Below are 20,155 nucleotides of genomic sequence, written 5' to 3'. Positions count from 1 at the left end.
TAGTTCAACCATTGTGGAAGACAGTGTGGTGATTCCTATTACTGGACACATACCCAAAGGATTATAAATCATGCTGCTATAAAGACACATGCACATGTATGTTTATTGTGGCACTATTCACAATAGCAAAGAGTTGGAACCAACACAAATGTTCATCAATGATAGACTGGATTAAGAAAATGTGGCACATATACACCATGGAATACTATGCAGCCATAAAAAAGATGAGTTCATGTCCTTTGTAGGGACATGGATGAAGCTGGAAACCATCATTCTGAGCAAACTATTGCAAGGACAGAAAACCACACAGCATGTTCTTCTCACTCATAGGTGGGAACTGAACAATGAGAACACCTGGACACAGGGCGGGGAACATCACACAACGGGGCCTGTTGTGGGGTGGGGGGAGGGGGGAGGTTTAGCATTAGGAGATATACCCAATGTAAATGACGAGTTAACGGGTGCAGCACACCAACATGGCACATGTATACACATGTAACAAACATGCACGCTGCGCGCATGTACCCTAGAACTTAAAGTATAATAAAAAACATAAATAAATAAAAACATTTGAATAAAAAACATTCCTTTGTTCGCCTTCTAATATCGATGGGATTAATAGTGATGGAACTTCTTTAATTTTCTGTATTTGTAATTTCCTGTTTTCATTTTTATTAATTTCTGCTCTGGTTTTTATTAGCTTGAGAGAGAAAAAATCTCTTGGTGGCCAGCCTTGGGAGGGACCCCACAACTTGCAAAAGTTTTATCTCTTAGTAGGTTCTTAAGGTGAAGATCAGGAAAAAATCCCCTGTGCTTCTGGCAGGAGGAGAAAAGTAACCATTTTGAAATATACCCAGAGGATTCTGTTCTCCCTCACAAAGGTCTTCGCTCAAGCTAATCCACATTGAGTCTGCAGCAATTAGTCAATGACCCTCCCAAAGTTCCCACCCAATGCTGGCTCCAGCGGCAGTTGTTGCTGCTGGCAAGCTCTGATTCTTTGTATCCATCAATCTTTCTGATTTTAGGGGCGGAGGTTCCCTGGTGACCTTGATTCACTAAAGGAACCAGGAAGAGCTGCTGATTTTCAGTGTGTTTGGCTTTCTTCTTGTTGTGGGGGCTGAGTGACAACTTCCTTGCTCCTTACAAGTTGGGCTGGAATCAGAAGTGAGTTCAACGGACTTTTTCTTTTCTTCTCAACTAAATGCAACTCAGATCAACATGGACAGGTAACACATAAAGCAGGGACAGTAGCAAAAACTACACGGGATGCCAGGCAGAACATTTTAACTTAAGATTCAGTCAGCGATAAAAGATTAAAATAAATTTTGTCATTATCTTTCTACATGACACAATTATAAATTCCTGTAATTTCCTATTCCAAAATATATTTACAGGCATCTCTTTTGATCATTTAAACTTATTTTTAAAAGCTTTACGTATTTCCATTTACACAAGTAATGGAACACAGACCAGTCAGCTGTATTGCTAAACATTACAAGGATGTTATTACTTGTTTTAACCAAGCACCTGCCATAGCACATTCTGATACCTGGAATATGATTCTGATAGCAAAGCAAACTGACTAAATGAGTCCCACTGACTAAATGAGTCCCACTTACTGAAACAACCCTAGACAAAAACTGCTTCTCAGATTTATGCAACTCCAAACATGTGCAAGCATCCAGAGTCCTCTCTCTCTCTCACACACTCACATTTATTACGCAAACGACGGAAGACATCACTGTGCTTGCGAATCCTGTGTTGAGAGCAGACAGATGGCGGTTATCAAATACTTTGGCACTGATATGCAGGAGACAGTTACAGCTCAGAGGAGCAGTAACTTGTGTGAAGGCTAACGTTGGCACTGGATCCAAACCTGTGCAAATAGCCCTGTGACACCCTCTTCTTCTGAAGTATATGAATTGTTTTAGGCTATGGGGGTGGGTTGGGAAAGAGTTTTAAAATATAAATAGAGACCAGGACAATGACTATATTTATTTAGAGGTGACAACATCCTTAAATAATTTAGGTCAGCTGATGCAAGAGCTGAGAAGCTGAAAGACAACTGGCACGGTGCTCTACCTTAATTACCAGGCTGGGCCGGGGGGCCCAAGCTAATGCTGCTCTGTGCTGATCTGCTCTCTGCTCCTCACACTTGTTGGTATCGAGCTTGTAAGAAGGTTCAGATCCATGAGTGGCCCATGATGACTGAACACTAAATGGATGTAGGGAGAAGCTCGTCTCTCTGTGGATGCACTCCCCTCAGGTAGGGCACTTCGAAGGAGAACTCTGGTTTCTGCAAGTTGTTACAGTTCAGTGTATACCATATTTTGAGAATACACAGAGTGTTTTATTGCAGTCAAATAATATTTTGAGCTCTCACAACAGCAAACTCCAGGAACTTCAAAGGAATTCCAGCCCAACTGGAACCGTCATTACAAAACAAATTTTAGCTTTATTGTTAGCCAGGCCACAAAGAGGGAGAGACTATGCCAAAGTAAATGCTCTTGAGATCTCTATATATTACCTTTGAACAATTAATTGGTCTCCTGGAGACGAGGGAAAAAAAAAGGGAAAGAAAACAAAAGACTGATAATGAAATATATTGTTCTTGGATGTCATAGCCTGGATAAGTCATAGCCACATTGAACAAATACCTGCCAAATTGATCATTAATTTCAACTAGTCTATAATTTCACACATTAGGCTAAGTCTTATACATGGAAACTATGCTCACTTTGTAGATTATATTTTCAGTTGGTCACAAAGAGGAACTTCTACTGCCTAAGAAAATAGGCATCCAGATATTCAAAGACCAGGCCTCTGAGATGAACTTCATTTATGGGGCATTTCTCTGCGCTACCATGCATTCTTGATGTGCACCCTTCATGCACCTGCTTCCTCATGGCACCTTCCAAACCATCCATACATGACTCTAAGCAGTCAGGTTAACGAACAGGACAGGCAGGGAGCTGAGCGACAGTAAACAAACAGGGGCCTGACCCCTATCAGAATTTAAATGTTTTGGGATCCTGACCCCAACTATCAGCATCTGCCAACATTGCTAGTTCTCCTCTTATACCTCTGCCTTCCAGATTACCGCACCAATGAGGGCGCAGGCCAGGTGTTAGTTCTGATTCTGCATGGCGGCTGACTTCTCACACTGAAAGTGGCATGGGCCTTCTGGTCTGCCTCCCTTGGGTGCCCAGCCAGGACACGCAAGGTCATACTGCTAAGTCCCTTTGAGATCCTGGAGTTAAAGTCGCTCATAAAGGCAAAGTGTCATGAATGGCATATGTTCCAGGTGCACCACTTGGGCCGCCAGAGCCACATAATGGTTTGGTTGGTAAGTGCCTCTGCCCAGCGTGTGCACTACTTTGTCTGAAATTGGTGGGTTCTTGGTTGCACTGACTTCAAGAATAAAGCTGCAGACCCTCGCAATGAGTGTTAACAGTTCTTAAAGACGGTGCGTCCGGAGCTTGTTCCTTCAGACTTTCAGATGTGTCTGGAGCTTCTTCCTTCTGTTGAGTTCCCGGTCTAAGCTACAGACTTTTTTTTATGAGTGTTACAGCTCTTAAAAGCAGCGTGTCTGAAGTTGTTCGCTTTTCCCAGGGGGTTCGTGGTCTTGCTGGCTTCAGGAGTGAAGCTGCAGACCTTCTGGTGAGTGTCATAGCTCATAAAGACAGGGTGGACCCACAAAGTGAGCAACAGCAAGATTCGTTGCAAAGAACAAAAGAACGAAACTTCCGTAGCGTGGAAAGAGACCCAAGCCAGTGGCGGCTAACTGCCCCAGCAACCTGCTTTTATTCCCTTATCTGGCCCCACCCACATTCTGCTGATTGGTCCACTTTACAGAGAGCTGATTGGTCCATTTGGACATAGTGCTGATTGGTGCGCTTACAATCCTTGAGCTAGACACAGAGTCACAGAGTGCTAGTTAGCTAGATACAGAGTTAGCTAGACACTGAGTACCAATTGGTGCATTTACAAACCCTGAGCTAGACACAGAGTGCTGATTGGTGCATTTACAAACCCTGAGCTAGACACAGAGTGCTGATTGGTGTATTTACAAACCCTGAGCTAGATACAGAGTGCTGATTGGTGCATCCTTGCGCTAGACACAGAGTCAGAGTGCTAGTCCTCCAAGTCTCCACTAGGTTAGCTAGATACAGAGTATCAATTGGTGTATTCACAAATTCTGAGCTAGACACAGAGTGCTGATTGGTGTATTTACAAACCCTGAGCTAGACACAGAGTCACAGAGTGCTAGTCCTCCAAGTCCCCACTAGGTTAGCTAGACACAGAGTACTGATTGGTGTATTTACAAACCCTGAGCTAGACAGATTGTTGATTGGTGCACATACCATCCTCTGGCTAGATATAAAAGTTCTCCAAGTCCCCGTTTGCTTCAGGAGCCCAGCTGGCTTCACCCAGTGGATTGTGTACGGGGGCTGCAGGTGGAGCTGCCCGCCAGTCCCCAGCCACGCCCGCACTCCTCAGCCCTTGGGCTGTTGATGGGACCGGGCGCCACGGAGCAGGGGGCGGCGCCTGTCGGGGAGGCTCCAGCCACACGGGAGCCCACGGCAGGCGGGGAGCTCAGACATGGCGGGCTGCGGGTCCTGAGCCCTGCCCCGCTGGGAGGCAGCTAAGGCTCGGGCGAGAATTTGAGTGCAGTGCCGCTGGCACTGCTGGGGGACCCGGCGCAACCTCCGCAGCTGCTGGCCAGAGTGCTAAACCTCTCACTGCTCTGGGCCAGCGGCGCTGGCTGGCCGTTCCGTGTGCAGGGCCCACCGTGCCCGAGCCCCCGCCCGCGCCCCCAGGAACTCGCACTGGCTCGCGAGTGCCGCGTGCAGCCCGGGTTCCCACCTGCGCCTCTCCCTCCACACCTCCTGGCAAGCAGAGGGAGGCGGCTCTGGCCTCAGCCAGCCCAGAGAGGGGCTTCCACGGTGCAGTGGAGGGCTGAAGGGCTCAAGCGCCGCCAGAGTGGACTCCGAGGCTGAGGAGGCGCCGAGAGCAAGGGCTACTAGCACGTTGTTACCTCTATTGAACAAACTGAACTGCAAAAAGAGGACTGCAAAGGGGTCTTCTTATAATAGGGCCTGGTGCCTGGTGGATGCCCAGAGCCCTTGCCATTTCTGAAATGGGCATAAGTGCCCTAAAAGGCAGCTTTTCATGACAGGTTACCCCGGATGATGTTTCCTAAAGTCACATCAGTGGGTGAGACAGAATGTCACAACTAGTCTGTTCTCTCTCACAGTTCACATTTACTGTTGACTCTTTGGCAGGGAGGATAAAAAGAAAGAAGTAACACATAAATATACTCTCTCATACATCGTATATACATACACATGCTAACACATACACAAATGCACAACACACTCATACACATGCATACACCTACAAATACACACACTTACAAATACACACACCTATATGCACACACACACACCACCCCACCGAGAGATGATGAGCATAGGGCATGTGCCAATGCAGAAGAGGATTGTGTCTACACACCTGCCTCCTGGCGGTGTCCTGCTACCCTGCCACCAAGACACGCTGGTACTTGTTGGGCTGTGATAAAAGCTTCTGCTTGGCTGCCATGTGTGACATCTTACTGCAGATTCTGTTACATGGTTGAATATGTCACTTATTTTTCAATCTGCTGTGTTCTAGCATCTGCAGTCCCAAAATGGCTCAAGAAAGTGATCCTATAGAAGTCAGAATCTGAGGTTGTAAGAAATTATGAAAGCTCTGCCCTTCAGGACAAGATGGAAATTAGTGTGGCTCCAGGTGAGGAGGACCAGGCAGCAGACCCTGGCACACAGTGGGAACAGTCTATGACTGCCAGAGAAGGCCTCCGGCAGAGAGTGGCATCTGCCAACTCCCCTCCCCGACAGCCCCAGGCAAAGGGGCCATGGGATCTCACCAGCAACCCCCACCATAAAGTGCTGGAAAGTGGCTAAAGAGAATGCTGTGAATCTGATTTTCAAAACACCACTCAGTGTGTTTGTGCAGAAACACACTAAGGCTGGAGTGCAGTGGCATGATCACAGCTCACTGCAGTTTTGACCTCCCTGCATGCTGGTGATCCTCCCACCTCAGCCTCCTGAGTAGATGGGACTGTAAGCATGCACCACGGTGTCCGGCTAATTTTTGTATTTCTTATAGAGACAAGGTCTTGCTATGTTGCCCAGGCTGGTCTCAATTCCTGGGCTCAAGTGATTCATCTGTCTTGGCCTCCCAAAGTGTTGGGATTATAGGCGTGAACCACTGTGCCTGACTTCTTTTTATTTTTTCTTAATATGGAAAGATTATGAGATTTAGATTTAGAAGACCTGGCTCCACGGTATGGCACCTTCACTTACAAGTCTCCTGGCCTTCAGTATTGCGTAACTCTAGATTTATGAAATGCCTTTTCCTCCCAAAACTTTGATGTTTGTTAAATACCTATGTTTTACCTTCCCAAGTAGATGCAATTACGAGTAATTTGATGATACTCATTTATTTTATTCTATAATTTATTTTATGACAAATACAAAGAAAGGAGTAAAAGGAATCTATGTCCCAAAAGATAGGTACACTTCATAACACCTTCAGACACAAAGAGGTGACAGCGTGTGGGCCCAGACAAGCTCCCCTGCCAGTTCCCGCCTCCTCAGGCCTCCACTGCTACCAAGCTCAGCCTCACTGCTGGCGTTTCTGGTCAGCTCACATGAAAGAGATTGAGGCTTGTGCCCTTTGGCCATGCTGGTGCCATTGCCACTGGGAGGACCAGGGACTCTGTGCCCACTGCGCCAGGCAGGTGGGCAGGCCCAGTCAGTGAGGAATGTGCCCCAGTGCTGATGGTCTTTCATTTTTTTAGAAAGAGAAATCTGGATTTCAAAAATTTCAAATTTTTGAAATTTGCTGACATTTTAATTCAATGAAAGAAAGCACTTCTATTGGCCTAATTGGTCCTAGAAGCCCCCAGTATAAGACCCGTGGCTGGGCCATGGAAGGGGGTAAAACCACGCACGTGGATGAGCACGAGAGCCTCACTATGTGGATGTTGACATCCTGACTCTTTGGGACTGGCTTCTCCAGCACACATTTTACTTCAGGGACGGCTTTAGTTTTTTGTTTGTTTGTTTGTTTTGTTTTGTTGTTTTGAGTCAGAGTCTCGCTCTGTCGCCCAGGCTGGAGTGCAGTGGCGCCATCTCGGCTCACTGCAAGATCCTCCTCCCGGGTTCACGCTATTCTCCTGCCTCAGCCTCCTGAGTAGCTGGGACTACAGGCACCTGCCACCACGCCTAGCTAATTTTTTGTATTTTTAGTAGAGACAGAGACAGGGTTTCACCATGTTAGCCAGGATGGTCTTGATCTCCTGACCTCATGATACACCCGCCTCAGTCTCCCAAGTGCTGGGATTACAGGCGTGAGTCACCGCGCCTGGCCTGGACGGCTCTAGTTTTAAAGGTCTTAGGATATCTGCCCCAAGCCCTATCACAACGGAAAATTTATTTTAACCCAAGAAACTGGTGGGAGGCTGGTTTGAGAGGGCCAGGAATCCTGGGTCTGATGCACCATCTTCTCCCAACTTTAGCAAATAGGATGTGGCCACTGCCCTCATGGCTTTCAAGGATGAGGATCGGTTACTACATAGAAATGACATGATGCACTCATTTGGGGGAAAAACCTTTAGACATGAGAGGTGCTTTTGTCTCATTCGTGTTTTTCCTAAACTTGATTTTTAGTTAATTTAGAAAGTTCCCTTGGACACGTTCAACTTTTCATAACTCATGAGATGAAGTAGTAGGCTCTTGGCTTCGACATTCAAGTAATCACACCGCACCTGTCCTAATGTCCTCTAGGTTATCAACAGAAATTTTTCTAACTTGAAGTGTAACACATTTTATACTGTAACAGAAGGAGGGTGGGTTTTGGCATCAGTAGGCCTGGATCTGCCCTCTATCAGCTATGTACTTTATATCAGTCACTCTTTTCAGGCTTCAGCTTCCTCCTTGGTGAAGTGGGAGTAACAGTAGTAGTGACTTCACGGTGCTGTGTGAGCATCCACTGAAGCTGTATGTAAACACCAGGATGTGGGGCGGCTGGAACTCTCCCGTGTTGCTGGTAGGAATGCAACATGGCAGAGCAACTGTGGAAAACAGCCTGAGCCTGGCCACAGACATGCTTCCCAGATGAACTGTGGGCTCACTCAAACGTATGTATCCAGAGCAATAAAAACATATATCCACACAAACTGTGAATGCAGATGTTCACAGCAGCAATGTTCATATCATCCCCAAAGGAAACAACCCAAATGAACTTCAACCCAACCGCCATGGCTGTGCGGCACTGCATCCACACGAACGGAGACTACTCAGCAATGAAAAGGAACGAATGGACACACCAGAGAACATGGTAAATCTCAGTGACATTGTGCCAGGTAAAGGAAGGCAAGCACAAAAGACACATACTGAAGGATTCCATTTACACAACATTCTAAACTTACAGTGACCAGAAAAGGGGTGGTGCTGGGGGCAGGACTGCAAAGTGGGAGGAGCAAGCTTTTTGCTGGTGTTGGAGATGGTCCTGTCTTGGCTGTAGTGATGGTTACATAACTGTATATGGCCAAAACTCATCAAGTTGTACACTCTAAGTGGGTGATTTTTATTTTAAATCAATTATACCTCATTAAAGCTGAGGGTTAAACCGAGTCCAGCACCTGGCACCAAATACCTATACATAGTAAATTGTTCATCCTCTTCCTGCTGTCATTAGAATTATAAACCTGTGCCTATGTTAATGTCACCTGTCACTGAAGCCACAATGATGTCAGGCTTAAGTGTGGCTTTTCTCCTTCAAATACTTATGACACAAAACTGCTCCCTCCCCCCTCTTTTTTAACTACTTACCCACCACCAAAAAAAAAAAAGTAGACTTAATTAACACCTTGTAAAGCACCTGAGACAGTTGAATTAAAAAGTCATAGAGGAGGCTGGGTGTGGCGGCTCATGCCTGGAATCCCAGCACTTGGGAGGCCAGGTGGGCAAATCACTTGAGATCAGGAGTTCAAGATCAGCCTGGTCAACATAGTGAGACCCCCATCTCTACTAACACCACCAAAAAAATCAGCCTGGTGTGGCGGGCGCCTGTAATCCAAGCTACTCGGGAGGCTGAGGCAGGAGAATCACTTGAAGCTGGGAGGCAGAGGTTGCAGTGAGCGGAGATGGCGCCACTGCACTCCAGCCTGGGTGACAGAGCGAGACTCCATCTCAAAAACAAAAATCAGCAGAGTAATAGAGGAGTACCTGGCATTGTTATTACTCTTCTGTTTTCAATGATGCAAATAGTATAGCTCTTTGTTTGCTAAGTGACTTTAGTAAGACGGTTTTTCTTTTTATTAAAAAAAACTGTTTAATCTGAAAATGAAATTAAAAGGCCTGCTGACAATATATTCCTCGTCTTCCTTCATGCTGACAGATGACTATATTAGCATTTGTGGATTTATGCCCGTTGATTCCCAAATTGGGAGACAGGAAATGGGTGTCCATCCTCCTCCACCTATAGTACCAAGCTGGCTGCACAGTCCTGCACAGAACACAGGGAGGTTGGTTGCTGAGTATGTGGGCATAACATTCACCAGGAAAAATGGAGTGAAGAGGAAGGATGGGAAGGAATGGAGGGGCACAGGATGGAGAGTTTCCCAATCAAGTTGGGAAAAGTATGGCTGTTTCACTCAGCATTTCTCGGCTTCACTAATTAACAATGATTGTAAGAGCTAACAACTGCAAAAATCTTCTTAAGCTTATCGGTGAATTCTTGAATATCCCCTGGTGAAGTCTTTTGGCATAGAGGGACATGCCCGAATCTTAATTCTCTTTCCCATCTTTCCCATTCTGGGTGATCATGCCATAAAGTATAGGCTGTGGAGTCATTTTCTGAGACAAGAAGTTGCTCCACATTGATCTTTCTGGCTGGTTCTTTTTGGTCATGGGTCTGGTTACAGAGGTGGCAGAAGACGAGAAGTCTGTAGCCCTCATTACAGACCCTTTCCTGGCTGGGGGCATGTGGCTGTGAGAAAGGAGCAGAACTGAAGCCAGTTTCTCCTGCTCTGCACTCTGAAACCCGAGACGACGGGGACTCCTTCCCGCACAACCCTGTAGAGCGTTCAGTTGCTGTTATGACTTGTCTGGTTCCCACAGAGGAAGGAATCCTGCCAAATATTTGTCATCTGCACTTAAGTATGCAATCAGGGAAGCCACACCCAGAAGCAAGTGCACGGCTGCATAATTAAAATGATCTTGCTGGAAGAGCAGCTGGAAATGGTTGGAGGGGGTGTAGGGGAGAAGCTGATGAGCAAGTGTCACTGGGATCTCTGACACTTCGGCCATCATTCTCTGAAAAACATTTTCTCCTTAGACTCTAGCAAGCACACATCTTTCTCTGTGTCCACTGATTAGTCACAGTATTTGTCTTTGTGTAACCATTTAAGAAAATACTTGCATCTATTTAAAGGATCCAAATAGACCCCCCCACCCCGGGTTAGCTTGTATTTATGTCATAAGCCATAATGGACTGTACTTATATGCAAATGATATTCTCCTCTGAGTAAAGCATTTTGGCATATTTTCTATGACAGCACTGAGTCAGAGTGCACAATATATTAATGTAGCAACTTCTGAAATTGAGCTGCCTGGGTTGTAGGGCTGGCAGTGCTTTATAAAAGGGTTAAAACCATTCACTCTGAAGTACTGGTAAGATAAAGGACGAAACAAATTAATGTGTTATCCTTGGAGGCAATACAATTTTTTTTAAATGAAATTACTGAAATTAGTAAGGATTAAATTTAATTTTTATAGTCAGATAATAGCTACCAGCAGCGCCATCTGTTGAAACATTCCGAAACTTCATTTCCTCCATCCCAAATAATATTTACTTAAAGGAAGATACAAATGTTTAGAATCACAAGTAGTACTGGAACTCCATCCTCAGTTTTAGGCAAACTATAATATTTTCCAGGAGAAGAGGTGCCACCCCATTTGTCAGGCCCCAGAGATGTCCTTACCTACATCTGTAACCCTTTCAGGGTTCACATACCTTCTCACTGACAAAAAACTCCCGTAACAGAAACGCAAGAGCTCCTGTTCAACTCCGGCAACACCCCCGAGGCTTGAGCATCAGGAAGGATGTGAACAGCTGGGCAGCACCTGCTACCCAGACGCTCCTGCACTTCATGGGCTGGTTGGGTTTCAGACCTGGAAGTGGCCCAGACCTCCATCCTTCATGGGAGGAGGATGAGGCCTATGCTCTAGGTCGAGGGCTTGCCTAAGGTCAGACAGGTGGTAGGTATCAAGGTCAGGAGCTGCATTCAGGCCCCAGGTGTTCTGAATTTCAGCCCAGAATGCTTCCAGGGCCAATACTAACTCCTCCACTCAGCAGCCGTCGGCAAGCACCTGTGTTCCAGGTACTGTCCTAGACACTAGGGAGAGTCACCAGCACGATGGACAGGGCCCTGAGCCATGCACCTTCCATTCTAATGGGAGGAGAGATACACAGAGGCAGGTGAAGAATGTGAGAGGGGGGTTCAAAGAAGTCATGGAGGCTTCTCTGATACAGAGACTGAAAGAGTGGGGGGAACAGCCCTGCCCTCTAACTTTCTGGGGGAGAAGCAGGTGTCAGTGCCCTGAGGTGAAGCTGAAGGGTCAGTGTGGTTGGAGAGAGAGCATGGGGGTAAGAGGACAGGAGGGAAGCAGGGTGAGGTCGGGGCGGGGCAGGTCATGAACACTGTAAGCTGTGGGAAGGGCCTGGGATTCCACTGAGTGAGCTCTAAAGCCACAGGTGGGTTCTGAATGAGAGGTAATGTGGTCTCAGTTACGTAAAAAGTGCCGCTGTCTTCACAGTGGGCTGCAGGAGGGCAAGAACAGAGGCTGTGAGGCTGTTAAATCCATAGCAGAGAGGATGGCAGCTTTGTTTACGGGGGTTTGGGAGGCTGGTGAGACATGGCTGGATTCTGGGTTGATTTTCAAAGAAGAGTGAGTGGACAGTTTGCTGATGGATAAGTTGTGGGGTGTGAGAGAGGGAGGCGAGTCAATGTTGACTCTGATGCTTTAGGGGTTCAGCAAAAAGAATCCCAACATTGCTGAGCACCTAAGTGTCAAGCATATTTTCTCTCTCAGTCCCAGAAACTCTCAAGTGTGGGCATTTGCCCTCATTATACAGATGAACGACGGCTCGTGGAAACCCTGCAGCTTGCTCTGGTCACGCAGGTGGGACGTGCTGAGTGGAATACAGGCTGGTCTAGCTCTTGTTCTTTCTCCTACTTGGATCTGCTTCCAGCAATCAAGCAACTCCAGTTCCCTCTGCCTTCTCAAGTTTGTGTGTGTTTCTACGTTACTTCCTCTCCGTGATTCTCCTCTGAGACCTCTCCCAGCTCTTCAAAGCATATATTTGGCTATTGAGCCACAAATCCACTGCAGCTCTCATGAGGCCTTGATCTTAAATACCAGCCAAAAAGAAAGAATTTGCCTGGGGACTTAAGATTCCTGCGTAGAGTTTAACTTATGTTAAACATACTTCTGTAATGGTCTTCGTTGGAGGCACCAAGATGGGATAAAGTAGCAATTCTATAAAGATAGCCAGCTAACACTTCTGAGGTATATGCAGATTTTTGGGGTACTGCCTTTTCCAATTTATAGCATCTATTTGAGGAATGTGAGTTCATTTTTTTTAAGTCAGCTCTCCACATATTCCTAGAAGTTTTGGAAGGGAAATAAATGATAGCACTTCAACATACTGCCATTTGCCCTAAAACTCACTTAAAATTGACATTAGAGAATGCAGATGTGGATGATCATTACTGTAAAGGTTACTTTCTTATAACATGGCCTTGTTATGAGGGTTGCATTGAAAAATGATGCTCTGAAACGATAACCTTTGGGCCATAATAAGCACCAGTAACTTTTACATGGACAGATGCAAAGTTGTTTTTATCAAATCAAGCTGAGGTGTTGGTTGTGTCAGATATATGTTTTCAACCATGGTAGAGATGCAGGAGGAATGGCCTGTGTGGGATTCCATATTTCAGACTTGGGAGAATACAACCAGGGAAGGATTCTGCAACCACTTCTCTCTTCCTCTTCATCTGACTGCTCCACACCCAATACCGCAAGCATGAGTCAAGAGAGCCCATAAAATTACCCAAGTGAGGCCTCCCTCACAATGAATACTGAAAAGCTTTCACTAGTTTTATAAAGTAACTTTTCATTCTTTGAATGGTCTGCCTCATGATTAATGTCATCTGGCAATGCAGCAAGGTAGGACACTCCCCCTGAATAACCAGCAGTGTGGAACTGAAATAGAGATATAATGTTAGACATGACACTACCTCTTTGAATCAGATACATTTGTATCTTCTGATATAAGACAGTGGATATTAGGAGTAAATATGTTCCTAGCAACCCTGTCTAAGTAAACTTGAAAATTCAGGGTTGAGCCCATTCCTTACTGACACACAAATCTCCTTCTTACTGCTTTTGTGTCCTGTAACTATTTATCTTCCCAGGATTTTTGTCCAACAACATTGTCTACAATTCTAATTCGAGGGCCACCTTGGCACAGGATTCATATGCTGTAATGTCTAGCAAATGAACACCTCATAAATGTCTTCTGAAAAATTGTAATAAAGACGCATGATTTCCTTAGGTCAAGTGGAGCATACCTGGATTAATCATAAATGAGTATTCACACTGGCTTACAATAGCATAGAAAACAAGTTGAAATATGTAGATAACATGTAAAGCATGACCACTGATTAATAAGATTGCTTTTATTAATCAAAATAAAACTGGGCACCCATCGGTAATCCCAGCTACTAGGGTGGCTGAGGCAGGAGAATCTCTTGAACCTGGGAGGCAGAGGCTGTAGTGAACTGAGATCGCATCACTGCTCTCCAGCCTGGGAGACAGAGTGAGACCTTGTCTCAAAAATAACAACAACAAACAAACTCACAAAAACTGGGCACCCATTTACATATACAAATAATTTGAGCATCATTTGTTTTAAAGAAAACATCTTTTGCTGTGCAAAAGCTCTTTAGTTTAATTAGATCCCATTTGTCAATTTTTGCTTTTGTTGCAACTGCTTTTGATGTTTTTGTCATGAAATCTTTGCCCGTGCCTATGTATGGTATTGCCTAGATTTTCTTCTAGGGTTTTATAGTTCGAGATTTTACATTTAAGTCTTTAATCCATCTTGAGTTAATTTCTGTGTAAGGTGTAAGGAAAGGGTCCAGTTTCAATTTTTTGCATACAGCTAGCCAGTTCTCCCAATACTTTACTAAATAGGAAATCCTTTCCGTATTGCTTGTTTTTGTCAGGTCTGTTGAAGATCAGATGGTTGTAGATGTGTGGTCTTATTCCTAAGTTCTCTATCAGAGTGAACAAACAACCCACAGAATGAGAGAAAATTTTTGCAACCTATCCATCTGACAAAGGTCTAATATCCAGAGTCTACACGGAACTTAAACAAATTTACAAGAAAAACTCCATTAAAAAGTGGGCAAAGGACACAAACACACACTTCTCAAAAGACATTTATGCAGCCAACAAACATATAAAAAGAAGCTCAACATCACTGATCATTAGTGAAATGCAAATCAAAACCACAATGAGATACCATCTCACATCAGTCAGAATGGTGATTATTAAAGTCAAGAAACAACGGATGCTGGTGAGGCTGTGGAGAGACAGGGACGGTTTTACACTATTGGTGGGAATGTAAATTAGTTCAACCATCGTGGAAGACAGTGGGGGGCAATTTCTCAAAGACCTAGAGGAAGAAATACCATTTGACCCAGCAATCCGATTACTGGGTATATCCCCAAAGGAACAGAAACCGTTCTATTATAAAGATACATGCACAAATACGTTCACTGCAGTACTAGTCACAAGAGCAAATACATGGATTCAACCCAAATGCTAATCAATGATAGACTGGATAAAGAAAGTGTGGTACAGATATACCACGGAACACTATGAAAACATAAAAAGGAATGAGATGATGTCCCTTGCAGGGACATGGATGAAGCTGGAAGCCATTACTCTCAGCAAACTAATGCAGGAACAGAAAATCAAACACCACATGTTCTCACTCGTAAGTGGGAGGTGAACAATGAGAACATATGGACACAGGGAGGGGCACACACACTGGGGCCTGTTGGGGTGCGGTATCGGGGAGGGAGAGCATCAGGAAAAATAGCTAATGCATGCTGGGCTTAATACTTAGGTGATGGGTTGACAGGTGCAGCAAACCACCATGGCATACGTTTACCTAAGTAAAAAACCTGCACATCCTGCACATGTACCTCGGAATTTAAAATAAAATAAAAATAAAAATAAAATCATCTTAGAAGTCTACTATTACCTATACCAGTCTTGGTTCAAAATACATCTTAAGTGTCCCTTTAGGAACTGCCTTAACAGTGGGTCTACAAGGCACATTAGAAAAGCAGTTTTATATGGTATAGTTACAGTATTCTAAAATTTGTTTTGCACTAACAACTTTATTAAGGTATATAATTAACATACAATAAAGAGATGGCATCCTATCTCTGTTCCTATGTAAACATGTCCTTTTTCTCTGGCTACCTTTAACATTTTTGTTTCTCACTAGTTTTGTGCTGTATGATTATGAGGGACCTCAGTGCAGTTCTTTTTCATGTTTCTTTTGTTGGGGTTTGTGATGGTTAATATTGAATGTCAACTTGACTGGAATGAAGGATGCAAAGTATTGTTCCTGGGTGTGTCTGTGAGGGAGCTGCCAAAGGAGATCAACATTTGAGTCAGTTGCCTGGGAGAGGCAGACCCACCCTCAGTCTGGGTGGTCAGCATCTAATCAGCTGCCAGTGTAAAAACAGACACGGAAAGGGCAGATTTGCTGAGTCTTCTGGCCTCCATCTTTCTCCTGTTCTAGATGCTTCCTACCCTGGAACATCAGATTCCAAGCTCTTCAGTTTTTGAACTCTTGGACTTATGCTAGTGATTTGCCTGGGGCTCTTGGGCCTTTGGCCACAGACTGAAGGCCGCACTATTGGCTTCCCTACTTTTGAGGTTTTGGGACTCGGACTGGCTTCCTAGTTCCTTGGCTTGCAGATGGCCTATTGTGGGACTTCACCCTGTGATCACTGAGTCAATTCTCCTAATAAACTACCCTTCACACATTCATCTATCCTATTAGTTCTGTCCCTCTAGCGAATGCTGACTAATACAGGGTTTGTTGAGCTTCTTGGATATTTGTGTTTATAGTTTTCATGAAATTTGGAAAAAACGTTTAGCATTATTCCTTCAAATATCTTTTCTGTCCTCCCCTCTTTTTTGGGCACTCCAATTACACACATACATTAGGGCATTGGAAGTTGTCCTCCAGAACTGATTCTCTGTTCATTTTTTAAAAATTCTGTTTTTCTGCGTCATATTAGATAGTTCCTATTGCTATGTCTTCAAGTTCACTAATCTTTTCTTTTACAATGTCTAATACATCAGTAATTCTGTCAATATAATTTTCATGACAGACATTATAGATTTCATCTTTAAGTTCAATCTGCGTGTCTTCTTTATATCTTCCTTCTACTTAACTTTCTTCACATACAAAATTAGTTTGTAAGAATTACTTTAACATCTCTACTGCTAATTCTAACATCTGTGTCAGTTCTGGGTTGATTTTGATTGGTTCTTCTTCTCTTGTTTAGGGGACATATTTTCCTGCTTCTTTGCAAGCTTGGTAATTTTTTTATTGGGTGCCGTAAATTGTGAAATTTATCTTGTGGGGCAGTAGATATTTTTATATGACTGTACATACTCTTGAACTTTGTTTCTGGGACACAGTTATGTGACTTGGAGGCAGTGGTCCTTTTGGGTCTTCCTCTCATGATTTGTTAGGCAGATGTGGAGCAGTCAGTGCCCCTTGTAGGGCTAATAAATCCCTAATACAGAGGCAAGACCCTTCTGAACACTCTAACCAATGCCCTGTGGATTTTAATCTTCCCCAGTCTGGCTGGTGGAAACAGGCAACCTTCCCAGCCCTGTGTGAGCATTCAGTGCTGTTCCCTCTAATCTTTCTGGGTAGTTCTTCCACAGCGGTAGCTTGTTTCCTCCTGTGCTGATCAGCACTCCCCTGACTGCTCCAGGGGCACCTCTGCAGACCTCTGGAGTTCTCTGTGCAATTCTCCCCACCTTTGCCCTGTGTTCTCTCACCAGTCCGGCTGCCCTGAACTCTGTCCTCTAAGCTTAGGGAACTTGCTGGGCTCTGCCCAATTCTTTTCCCCATGCTGCATCCTGCTCACTCTCCCAGCAGTGGGCTGGGGTAGTCGAAGGGCTCACCTCATTTGTTTCCTGTATCTCAGAGGTTACTGTCCTCTGTTGCCTGATATCAAGTGTGAACTAAAAAACATATGTCTATATATTTTGTTGTTGTTGTTGTTGTTTTGTCTTTTGGGCAGGAGGGCAAATCTGTCCCTGTTACTCCATCTTGGCTAGAACTGGCTGTCTTAATGCTAGTGTTTAGTATCACTCAGTGTGGCCATCAACTTGGCAAGGGTTGACTTTGGATTACGTTTTCTTATTTCAGGAAAATAAAATGGCAAAGATAAAGTTCTGTTACTAGCAAGCACAGTTACTAGTTTGTTTTCTCTATTATCATTTACTGAGCACGTACTATGTACCCTCCAAGTAGGCTGTGCTTTACGTACATTTTCTTATTTTTTTCTTTTCTTTTTTTTTTTTGAGACGGAGTCTCGCTCTGTCGCCCAGGCTGGAGTGCAGTGGCTGGATCTCAGCTCACTGCAAGCTCCGCCTCCGGGGTTTACGCCATTCTCCCGCCTCAGCCTCCGGAGTAGCTGGGACTACAGACGCCCGCCACCTCGCCCGGCTAGTTTTTTTTTTTTTTGTATTTTTAGTAGAGACGGGGTTTCACCGTGTTAGCCAGGATGGTCTCTATCTCCTGACCTCGTGATCCGCCCGTCTCGGCCTCCCAAAGTGCTGGGATTATAGGCTTGAGCCACCGCGCCCGGCCCATTTTCTTATTTTAATCTTTCTAACAAACTTATAAAATAAATACTAGGATTTTTATTTTATATACGAGGAAACTGAAACTTAGAGAGTCAAATAACTTGCCCAAGGTTATACAACTAGCAGGTGACAGGGCTGAGTTGAAACCAAGTTTCTCCAATTCCAAAGACTGTGATTTATTCACTGCACTTCTGAATGCACTACAGAGAAGATCCCGGGTCCCGAAAATGTGTTTGAACAATGGTAGCATTGTTGAAATACATAATTCTCTGATGACTTGACAAAGCATGATGATGCCAATTACTCTATTTCACTGATTCTACTATGCTACGGATTGTAAGAGGTACTATTATTTTATCTGTCTGTAAGAAGGAAAAATATCTGCCCATTAAACCATGGCATAGTGTTTTAGATGCCATTAATTTTAGAGTGGATCTCAATTTTAAGGTTGTTAAAAAAGAAACAATATGCATATTAAGATCAATAAAATGATACAGTATCATGTACTGGGTACCTATTATGTACTATTGTTGCTTTTGATTCTTTCAACAACCCTAAAAGGTAGTCATTGTGGTATTTATAAAAGTAGAAACTGAGGCTCAGGCTCATGGGTAGGTGACACGTCTAAGGTCACACTGTGGTAAATGGTGGTGCCAGGCTTTTGCTATTTCTTATATGCTTGTAAAAAAATCAGTCCTATTAAAATCAAACATATGCTTTTAATGGCATGTCAAGCCCATGTGTGTACATACACACATCTGCACACATGTATATTCCTAGGTGCTCCCTGGGAGTTATATTTGCTTTAGTAGGATAGCAAGAGGTGGAAATAGGATAAATGAGTGTTGGCAGAATGAAATTTCTCATCTGCCCAGAATCTAGTGAATCAACAATTATGTCATGAAGGTTACCTAAACTTAGAAAAAGCTTATAGTATTTACTGCAGCAATAGCCAGATTTTAAACTAGGACATATATCTGTTCAAATGAAAAGTATCTACTACTTGTATAGATTCCTACCTAGTTTGAGTGCATTAAGACCCAAAGCCAGCTCTGCTTTGGGAATGTGTTGGTCTAACGCTCTTCGAATAAGGAAAGCTTCCTCACAATACCATAGAGGGGGGTGCCATTTCAAGTCGAATTTCTTTCTGTTTTCTTGTTAATTCTGTATCTCTGTAGTGTAAAAAACAGAGAACAGAGTCATACTTCTTTCTGTGAGCAAATTAAAAAAAATAATAAAACAACAAACTTCCCTGAGGATAAAAGTGTGAGGATGGTCATTTACTTGGATTGACAAATGCAGCCCATGACGGTGTCTGGGAAAGCTCATTAGGTGATATAGAGAATCCGGAAGAGTCTGGCTACTATTTAAGATCCTTATTTCTGATATGAGTTGGAAATCTCTACCGTGAGGGAATCTTACATTCGGAGTCTTCTGTAAAAACGGAACCAATGAATAGCATTGAAACAGTAGAATGAAATTCAACGATCTTTGAGGCCTCGCATCAGTAATACCCTCTACAAAATCACAGTTATCTTAATGCAAAGACTGCTATAATCCTGGCCTTGCAATGCACTATTTTTCATACAAATGGTTCAACTGTGTGTCCTATTTCAGAAGAGGAAGGGGTGACAGTGACATACAGGGCACAGATTTTCTGAATGTTATATTGGTAATCATAGAGGGCTCTCTCATGCAGCAGTAGATAATGTCTAACAGGCCAGTCCTTTCTCAACATCAGCATTAGTATCAGCATGTGGCCATGACAAATGAAGTCTGGCAGTAGCTCTGGGCAGAATCCTTAAAGTTGCAAGCAGAAGATGTGTGCTTTTCCCTGCAAGGTCCCTGTGTGCAGGGATGCTGCCCTGCCACTCGGAGGTTCTGGCACCACCTCTTCAGAGTCCCACGGGTTCTTCTCCAGGCTCAGACTTATAGCCTGGTTTCCAGTGACTCGGCCCCGAGAACAAACAGTGCTGAGATGAAGCCTGTGGCTCCATGAGCAACTGCCAGAAAGCAATCACAAGCTTGCTTCCTTCCTTCCTTCCTTCCTTCCTCCCTCCCTCCCTCCCTCCCTCCCTCCCTCCCTCCCTTTTCTTTTTTTAAGTTTT

At 44.2% G+C, this 20,155-nt stretch overlaps 1 protein-coding gene across 3 annotated transcripts in view; it reads right to left on the bottom strand.

The window, feature by feature from the left end:
* Nucleotides 1-20,155, bottom strand: part of GMDS (GDP-mannose 4,6-dehydratase) — a 628,423-nt gene that overhangs the window by 59,056 nt on the left and 549,212 nt on the right. For 2 of the 3 annotated variants that reach the window (XM_023221057.3, XM_031935694.1), the window contains exon 10: nt 11,823-12,045. The exons of the other annotated variant lie outside the window; for it this stretch is intronic. In XM_023221057.3, the coding sequence (XP_023076825.1) occupies nt 11,857-12,045 (189 nt within the window). In that variant the 3' untranslated portion in view covers nt 11,823-11,856. Of the gene's footprint in view, nt 1-11,822; nt 12,046-20,155 lie in introns of those variants that run through there. 3 annotated transcript variants of the gene reach the window in all.

This window comes from Piliocolobus tephrosceles, chromosome 5, assembly GCF_002776525.5.
Source record: "Piliocolobus tephrosceles isolate RC106 chromosome 5, ASM277652v3, whole genome shotgun sequence".
NCBI classification, from domain to species: Eukaryota; Metazoa; Chordata; class Mammalia; order Primates; family Cercopithecidae; genus Piliocolobus; species Piliocolobus tephrosceles.
Note: the sequence above shows the minus strand (reverse complement) of the source record. Positions and strands in the feature narration are given on the sequence as shown.